The sequence below is a fragment of the Pteropus alecto genome, unplaced genomic scaffold, assembly GCF_000325575.1.
Source record: "Pteropus alecto unplaced genomic scaffold, ASM32557v1 scaffold50, whole genome shotgun sequence".
In the NCBI taxonomy this organism is placed as follows: domain Eukaryota; kingdom Metazoa; phylum Chordata; class Mammalia; order Chiroptera; family Pteropodidae; genus Pteropus; species Pteropus alecto.
In genome coordinates, this window is record NW_006431918.1 from 1,099,188 (window position 1) to 1,108,907 (window position 9,720).

General features: G+C 45.1%; 1 protein-coding gene across 1 annotated transcript in view; it reads left to right on the plus strand.

Moving 5' to 3' along the window:
• The window catches only part of MGST2 (microsomal glutathione S-transferase 2), a 25,326-nt gene extending 16,746 nt beyond the window's left edge, over nt 1–8,580 (plus strand). Inside the window, exons 2-4 of the mRNA XM_006906221.3 lie at nt 4,332–4,402; nt 7,775–7,856; nt 8,347–8,580. Coding sequence (XP_006906283.1) covers nt 4,332–4,402; nt 7,775–7,856; nt 8,347–8,476 — 283 coding nt within the window. The 3' untranslated portion in view covers nt 8,477–8,580. The remainder of the gene's footprint in view (nt 1–4,331; nt 4,403–7,774; nt 7,857–8,346) is intronic.
• The last annotated feature ends 1,140 nt before the right edge of the window (nt 8,581–9,720 follow it).

Genomic DNA, 9,720 nt, shown 5'->3' on the forward strand with positions numbered 1-9,720 from the left:
GCTGCTATAACAAAATATCCCAGATTACACTTTGGTGGCTGCAAGTCTGGGATCAAGGTTTTGGCTGATTCGATTTCTGGGGAGAGCTTTCTTGGCTTGCAATGTCCTCACGTGGCCTTCCCCTTGTGCGTGTGTGCCTGGGGTGGCAGGAGTGAGTCTAATGGGTATGAGAGAACTTGCTGTTTCTTCTGATAAGACATCAATGCTGTTGGATCAGGGCCCCACCCTTCTTCCCTCCTTTATCCTTAATTACTTCCTTACTCCAAATAGAGCCGCTTTGGGTGTTAAGGCTTCAACATATAAATTTTGGGGAGGAGGCAAGCATTCAATTAGTGCCACCACCAAACAGCTTCTATCACACAAGCTGAGTGCTTTTCAGGTAGTCAGGAAGAGAGGTAGCTGGAATTTGGATGAGCTGCGAGCCTCACGCCCTCATCTGCTCATCCTGTTGCTTGTCAGAAGCACCACTGCAGAGTGCTGGTTAGAGTCATGCCCTCCTGCCACCAGCAGCTACCTCCCTACGGTGTCCCCACACAAGGGTTATTTGACAAGGAGCAATTTAGACAGTTACGAGTCTATAGAAAGATTAACTCCAGCAACCTCTCATCCCTAAGACTTTTCTGAGCCTATTAACCTGTCGCTGTGACCCCTAGCCAGTTTAATAATCCAGAAGACTTCCCAGGGCCAAAAGCCAGCAGACCGAGTCTGGGTCATCTGTTAATAGGGCAAGTAGCTCATGGCAGCATGCAGCCCACTGCTTCAGAGAATAGTCACAAAACAAAAGGAGAAAAACAAGCAAACAGCTTGAAAGAGGAAAGCCTCCTGATTTTCTAAAAGATATCTTATTATGGGCATGGCACTAGAAATACTCTACGGCCAACTGGGTTTTCCCCATTGGCATGTGGTTCAGATTTTCTGTGAACAAGATTATTATTAACAAAGCTTCCTGTTGTACATTCCTTAGAAATCCATGTGTCAAATGGCCACGATATTCAGAAGCGTTTTAAGCCAGAGGCCTCACAACTGACATTCACCCTGAGTGGGTGAACTAAGTAATCTGCTGGCGGGGGTGGGAGGGTAAAGAAAATATTGGAGCTGCTATTTATATCTATTCTTAAATTTTCATCCTTTAATTTCTATTTCGTGAACGTTTTATAATGTGTATGATATTCTTTTCCAGTCAATTGCATTCGCTGGGCTAGGAGGTCGACCCGATGTTCCCAGTGGTTTAACACAATGGAAGCTGACATCTTGCTCATGTCAAGTCCACCTTGGGTGTCCCTTGTTGGGTGGGGCTTCTACATGGTCATTTAGAGGCCTCCGTCTGCAGGGTCTGTCCCCATGCAGGCCCTCAGAGTTGTCTCCATTCCATCAGCGAGCGGGGAGGGGAGCTTGGCACACCAGCTACCGCTCAGCGCCAGCTTCGCTCCGTCGGCCGTGAGCTCGCACCTCTGCTGCAGTAGGACGTGCGTATATTTTTATGAGGATCGTATAACCCTTAGGGCTATGCAATCAAAAATTGGACACCAGTGTTTCAGAAACTGTCAGAATTGGGACTTCTCACCTACAAATTGATTCTTTTTTCCCAAACGAGGTGAACTTTGCAGCACACTTAATGACTGAGACGAGGTCCTGACGGCGCCCAGTTCGAGGCTTCCCACGGCCCGGGCTTCCTGGGACCTGGGATGGGCGCCATCTCCACAGGCTCCATCGGACCAACTCGTTCATTTTGCTGGCCTCTCTCGGTTTTGGCGCTCGGAGTTCTGTGTCCCAGGAAAACCCTCCGTTCCAGGCCACCCGGGACTACTTACCAGGGACTGTCCTGGTTTTAAAACGGGAAGTCCCGTGTTCTGAAAAACTTCTCAGTCAAGGGCAAACCAGGATGATTGGTCACCCTCCTGTCCCTCCAGCAAAGACTCTTTTTGTTAACGCCCGGTGTAGAATTTGTGGCTCTTGGCATCTTCCTAATCTTTCTATCGGAAGCTTAAGTATCAGAAGAGAACTGGATTATTGTGCAAAGAGGGCTGTACCCTCTAACCAGCAAATGAGGAGACAGACTCGGTTTCCCTTGGTGTGGACACGTGGGAAAGGGGGGTCATCAGGGGTCATGATCAACGGGGGCCCCTCCTCCCATGGGAAGGGAATTCAGCACAGCTGCTGCCAACCGTTCTGTCCCATCTGGAGATTTTCCCTGAGGATCTCCTATAATATGACAGAGAATATCTGCCTTCTAGTCCAAAAGAGACCAATCCTTATTCTCATTTTGGTTTTCATGTAATGCAACTGTAATTGTCACTGATTGGTTTTTAAGGACACATTTTCAGAGTTTGGTCCCCCATTGAATCAAACAATGTCTGTCGACAGCTTACTGCAGATGCACTGTCCTGGGACACATCCAGGCATGGACCGCTTAACCGCGGTGGCCGAAGGACAGAGTTGCGTGCTGGAGCGGGTGGTGGAGGTCGTAATGAGCAGGTAGGATGGGATTCTAGGTATTTTAAGGCCGAGCAACACCAGGGGTTCTCAGCAGGCAGCAGCGGAGAAGACGGTCAGCAAGGAGCAGCGCCCCAGGCCTGGCTGCCGGAGAACTATTTTCAGTCTCCGAAAGATGAGAGCAAGAAATTGGACAAAGCCTCATTTCAGAGGGCCTGCGGCTGAAGGCGGTCAGCAAAAGGGGGACCAGGAGCAAAGTACAGCGAGTACGGCTGGGACACGGGGTCAGGATGAGACCAGCAGTGACTAATTGCTTGTAGGGGACAAAGGGACTCGTTTCTTGGGGGAGGAGGGCGCAGAGATATGATGCTGAACTGCCAAACACTCCAGGCTTTGCCCTCCGAGAGCACTCACATCCTTCCTGCATCTCAGTGGCGCCTTATAGCTCTTGTTCACCCAGGACCTCCCCCTCCACACATCTTCTCCATCACTTCCCTGAGCGCCGGGGGGTATGTGCAGGGACTCAGCCCTGGCAGCAGGCTAAGGGGGGGGCACGTGCCTTGCTGGTGTCTTCCCCTAAGCCTTGTGGGTCTCGGGGATGTGCGCCCTGCTATCGTTCAAATCTAGGTATTTTGGGGGCCCAACCCTCGGGTGGAAGTCTTAAAAGTTGGGGTGCTTGATATGTGGTCCTCGGAAAGAAGCTGGGTGTTGAGGGTTCCCTCGGATTGCATGGTGCTGTGCGGGGGTTGGTGTTGTGGCGAGAGCGTGTCTTAGCCTTTTCTTACTCAAATAATACAGTGCGGGTCTTTTCTCTTTCGCCCTATATGTACGAGTCACTCAGCTGGTTTCTGGATTTTCAGAAGGACTTGCTCTTCCCTGAGCCTCAGAGGAGGGGTGTTCAGGCACCTTGGTTGCAAAAACAAAACAAAACAAAAAACATTTTTAATAAGAAAAGAAAATCACTCATGATCTTCAAGAACCAGTATCAACTATTTCCGGGTCAATTGCCCATAACCTCGAGTACTCAAGCTCTAAGGCTTCTTTGAGGAAGCATGTGGGATCGGTGGTACCCTGCACACTAGAGACCTCCTTACAAATGACATCAAAGTTCTTTCTGGCTGGGATGCTGTCAGCAGAGAACGCAGCCAACATAGCCAAGATCGCAGTGTGGAGAAGCACAGGAAGGAGGAGGAATGTAATTCATCTTTTTTCCCTTTGCTAGGTGCAGATGCATTAATTATAGTTCCCAGAGAACTCTTCCCTTTTGCTTAAAATAGTATCAAATTTTCCGTCCAAGTCTTCCATGAATAGAGGCAATTTGAGTTGACATTAGGACAGAGCTTTGGGATCTGGAGATTCTCGGTGAGGCTTCAGTCACCTGGGGCTCTCAGGCTTCAGTTTGTCCTCTGTAAAATGGGAATGAAACATGCTCATTCATTTACTCTGGGAGGTTTTAGAGAAATTATTTAAAGACCATTTCTTAATGTGCCAAGTAACTCAAGTGGAAGGCAATGGATGTGAGAGAATTTGCGGGAAGAAATCCATTAATACAAATTGAGTTATTTTCCGGGTTCTTTAGATAAGATACAGAATAATTTTTAGGCTCAGAATTATGACCATCTCAAGGCCCGTCTTCTGGAAAAAAGAGCTACGATTCACTTCTACTCCAGGCAACTTGTATGTAGGAGAGTGATTCTTGGCCCCGCTCTGAGATCTAAACGATGTGTGAATCCCAACTCAAAAACCTCATTTTACGTGTAAGGATCATTTACATTCTTTATGTAAATTATTATGTTATTTTTGTAAGAAGAGATTGGACATTTTACCTCTAGGTGAAAACTCGAACTTTGGAGCAGAGGTTTCTCATAAAATGACCATGGCTTTATTTTTTCCTGCAGACAAAACTGTGTGGAATTTTACCCCGTATTCCTGATTACATTGTGGATGGCTGGTTGGTATTTCCACCAAGGTAATTTTATTATTTATTATTTATTATTTCATTTTTTATTTAATTTATATTGTAAAATTTATTTATTTATTTTTTATGGTGACATTGGTTAACGAAATCTGATGTTTTAGCTGTACATTTTAACAGCAAGGCATATATATATATATTTACATTGTGTGTTCACCTCCCACAGTTAGATTTCTTTTTGTCACTACATATTTGACCCTTTTTACTCCATCTACCTCTCCCTCCCCCTCCCCCCTATGCCCTGGTTCAACCAAGGTAATTTTAAAATACAGCCAACTCTGTTCTAATGAGGTCCGTGGTTCTGAAAACTAGTAAGGAGCAGACAAGCAAGCACACATCTAGGATCCTGGAAATGGTTTTAAACAAAATGAGCAATGTCTGTGTGCATCAAACAGCACTGTGCTGCAGACAGGCTAACTCTGGCTTCATTCTAATTTAATTCAGTAATTACTTTTAAAACTTGGAATAAGCTGTATGTTGGACACTCCAGGATGAAAATGACAGAAAAGTTGTCTTCAATAATAATACTCTAAATTCTCATTTATCTGTAGAAGAGAATACAGAACTAACAATTCACCCTAATTATTACAGCTAATATTTACTGAGCACTCACTATGTGCCAGGTACTGTTTTTAAGTTTTATACATGTATTAACTCATGTACAGGATTTAAAGGATTAAAAACCTTCCTTTGAGAAGGAATTAATTCCTGCTTTTCAGATGAAGAAACTGAAGTACAGGGAGGTTAAGCAGTTTGTCCAACTGAACATTCACCAATGTAAGAGAAAATCAGCTTTGAAGTACAGAGCAGAGTCCGTTGGTATTTGACCCAACAAACCACTACCTTTCTTTCCTTGGGAGTTCCCAAGGGGATAGTGCTATTGTTTATAACAACTCTACAAACGCGTACTTTAAGCATTTTTTTCAATTACAGTTGACATTAAATATTATTTTATATTAGTTTCAGGTGTACGGCATAGTGGTTAGATATTTACGTAAATAATGAAGTGATCTCTCAATTAGTCTAGTACCCACCTGGCACTATGCGTAGTTATTACAGTATTACCGACTGTATTCCCTGTGCTGTACTTTACATTCCGGTGACTGTTTTATAACTGCCATTTGGTACTTCTTAACCCCTTCCCCTTTTCCACCCTACACACATCTCCTTTCTGTCCGACTGGGGTATCTTTGCTGAGCTGAGGGCTTTACCCACGCTCTGCCTGTCGTTTTCACAGGGGGTCAGACCAGAGCCAGCTACCTTAGTTGGAGAAATTCAACCCCTTTGGCTTTCTGATAACTCTCATGGCCTCGTTTGGGTTTGACCTTTGATTACTAAGATTTAAATAAACCCAGATCCAGCTGCTTTCAAAGGCAGCCCTACCATCTTTTTGTTGTCATTTTTACTATCGCCTGAGGAATTTAAAATAAAATGTCCTTTAGGGAGAGACGACTTCACTTTATTCCAGCTCACATTTTTGTCCCTTACGGGCACAAATGAAGGATGTCGTTCCTTGTCAGGTGAGTCCACAGTAACAACCCAGGAGAAAAGTGCCTTTTGATCCTGGGACTCTGCCATTCCACCTTTTGGCTTTCCCTGTAGTGGGCTGACTGCCTGTCAGGAAAGGATTTCTCAGGTACCTTTTTGTCATAATTTTCTCTTCGTTCTTCCTCATCCAAAGGGAGTTGCCTGTGAACTGCCCCCGAGTAGTTCTCGCTGGCCCGTGGGACTAATTCATTAGATCAGGAGTTGCAAAACGGTAGCATGCTCAGAGTCTCTCCGCTTCCCCAGGTGTCAGGTGACCCTCAATCCTTCTTCACCAGCTCCGTGCCTGGCGCCCCGCTTCTCATCCTTAAGGTCCCCAAGCGAACGTCATCCGCTCAGAGGGGCCTCCGCTGGCCCCTTCGTAAAGGCGCCTCCTCCAGTTCCCACCGTCTCGCCCCTCTTTATTTCCTTCACCGCGCTTCCTTTTTCTCCCTTTCTGAGTGTATTTTTCCTTTCTTTCTGTTTGTTTTAAACAAGAGGTTTCTTATTTTTATTTTTCAATTACGGTTGACATTCGGTGTTCTTTCATGTTCGTTTCAGGCGTACGGCATAGTGGTCAGACGTTTACATCAGTTACGAAGCCCCCCTCCGATTAGTCTACACCCGCTGGCACCACACATGGTTATTACAATGTGACTGCCTGTCCCGCCCATGCTGCACTTTGCTAGTGTCCTTCACCGCACTTGCCACTGTAATTCTCATTTCTCTCTTTGTTCCTTGTCTGTCTTTGCTGATAAACTTCACAGAGGCAGGCGCTTGCATCTATTTTGCTGCTAACCTCAGTCCTTAGAATAACACCCGGTATGCAGTAGAAACTAAAGACAATGTTTGTCACCTAATAACATAATGATTTTAATGCTATCCAGCATGTCGGAGCCCCTCAGATAGGATTCCAAGTGTGGATAAAAGGGCTCTGGCAATTTGCATCCGTGAGGAAGAGGGAGTTTCCTCATGTAGGGAAGATATCGATATTTTCCTTTGGACAGGATGGCAGAACATCATGCCACACTTTACGTCTCTTTTAGGTCAAATTTACTGTTAAAGAAATCCATACATCTTAAGTGGACCATTCTGTGAGTTTTGACAAGTATATATAACCTGTGTGACCCAAATTTCTATCAAGATAGAGAACATGCCCTTCCCAGTCAACTGAGAACATGCTTACAAAACACTGTTCTGATTTTTTCAGAGGCAAATGCTGTTAATATTTTTTTTTGGTTTTGCCCATTCTAGAACTTTCCATAATTGGACTCATACAGAATGTTCTCTTGTGTAGTGCTTCATACACTCAGCAAAATGTGTTTGAGATTCACCATGTTGTTATAAGTATCTGTTTCTTTTCATTACCGAGTTGTTTTCCATTATATGGTTATCACACTTTGGTTACCTATTGTCCTATTGATAGACTCCAGTTTTTGGCCATGATAAATAAAACCGCGATGCACATTCTGTACCAGTCTTTTTATGAACATGTGCTTTCATTTCTCTTGGGAAAATACATAGGAACGGAATTGCTGGGTCAAAAGTATGTTTAATTTTATAAGAAAGTACCGGAACTTTTCCCAAAGTGGCTGTACTGTTCTGCGTTCCCACCAATAACATATGAGGATTCGCTAATATTTTGAATTGTTTATTCAAACATCCTGCCCATTTAAAAAATTAAGTTCTTTTCTTTTCTTATTGGACTCTCAGAGTTCTCTATATATTTTGGACACAAGTCTTTCTGCTCGATATAGGTTTTGTGAGCATTTTCTCAGTTTTTATATCACAGTTTGGAGACTGCCATCAAATTCTGTATCTTCTCTATTTTTTTCTCTATAGTTTTTGCTACCTGTCTGGGTCTGGTGTATATATATGAACGTTACCAGTATTTCTGGGGATATTCAGAAGATGCTAACAAAAGGTAAGGAGAACTCAAGAATTGCCTGTTTTGGCAAAAAGTAGCAGGATGGCGTCTGAATTAGTTTCCTGCTCCTGGAGATATTAACAGCACGGATGGTCTTGATGACAGAGGTGATCCCTGTTGTCTGAGGCCAAGTCTCCTGAAGTCCATGTACGATTAGGTATGAGACAGGAAAAGGCAAGTATAAGAGTGTGCACTGAGTGTGTGCTCTGTGGCCATCACGCTCGAAATCATTGCAAAAATTCTGTACTATTTCCAAAAACCTACCAAGGAAATACTCGTGCCCAGCCTTAATCATTCCCCGAATGTTCAAAGGGGCCCATTAACCTCTGTGGCTGGCATCCCCTTTAATCGATGTGATGAATCGAAATTTTCAAGTGACAAAAACATGGGCGTTCTGGGCAGTGGCAGCAGAGAGCAGGCTGCCCAGGATGCCGCGCTGCCTCACCGTGGCCCCCTCTCTTCTCTCCACCTTACACCCGCCCTGCAGATTGACTGGTTTCCGGTTGAGTCTGGGGATTTTGGCCTTGCTGGCTGTCCTAGGCTCCCTGGGGATTGCAAACAGCTTTCTGGATGAATACCTGCACCTCAATATTGCCAAGAAGCTGAGGCACTTCTAGCTTTCCACCTCCCTTTGCTCGAATGTTAGCAGAAGATGTTTCAACTCCAAAGGTTAACCATATGGTATCACTCGTTCATCTGAAAAATAAATAAATTAAAAGTCTGCGTTTTGTGTTTCTCGAAAGGGCTTTGTAGCAATACACACTTTAGAGAATGAGTTTCCTGTTTGTTTAAGAACTGACGTTTGCTCTGAGGGGATAGATCCCTATCATGCGTGGAAGCACGCTGAGCTGTGGTTTTAGAGGTGCATGGCAAAGCCGTGGCTGCTCGTGCGGGGAGCAAGCAGCCTGATCCGAGCGTGGGGCTTTCTGTGGACCACTGCCATCACCTTCCTCTGAGACTGCTTCTCTCTTGATGGAAAGTTCCAGGCAGATGCTGATAAGGCATGAGAGCCCACTTCATTGGTGGTAGGAAAGCCGCAGTTGGCCGCACATGGAGGAAGTTAAGCAGACACATAGAGTAAGTAGCCAGAGAAGAGAGGCATCCACTAATAGCACAAAATAAATGTAGCTGTGAAAGGGACTTTATAAAGACAAAAGGAGTATCATTTTGAAAAAGGTATCATTTTCAAGGCACCATGCAGAGACCTCTGCTCAGTGAATGTTCTTGCCCCGGCAGGGGACGGAGGGTCATGGTCACTGCTGGGGGTCCTAGGCTGGGTTCCGATGCCCTTCCTGTGTCACCTGGGGCTTGGGGCCAGTGGCTATTGTGACCCTATGTACAGTCACTGTCTGGCACAATTGCAAATTGCTTTTCTTCACTTTATCTGTAAAATGGAAATGAGTCCACATCACCGTCCTCAGGGACTTTAGAAAAATGGAATTATGAGCATATATAACCCATTCTGACATCATGGACACAACTGTCAATTTTTTCCAAATAAAGTTGGCCAGCCTCGAATCTGGTGTGGACTATTCAAGAAGCTGTTCTGTAGATACAAAGGAAGTTACAAAGGCTACGAGTAATGGATAAAGAAATAAGACGTCATTGTTTCCAGAATGGGAGGGGACAAACACGACGGCCTCTTGCATCTCAAATATCAGTACTAAGTATCCCAAAGCATGCTGAGGACACATTGGTCTGGGATGGGGATATCTGGACACAAGCCCCATTGCCCTGACTGTGGCCGTTAGTCTTTGGACAAGGCACCTCGTCAGCAGAGCCCTTGCAGCAACGCGGTGAAGGCCCCAGAGCCAGGCAAGGCTAATTCTGCTCTCCTTGCTGGCTGTGCTCCCACAGCATC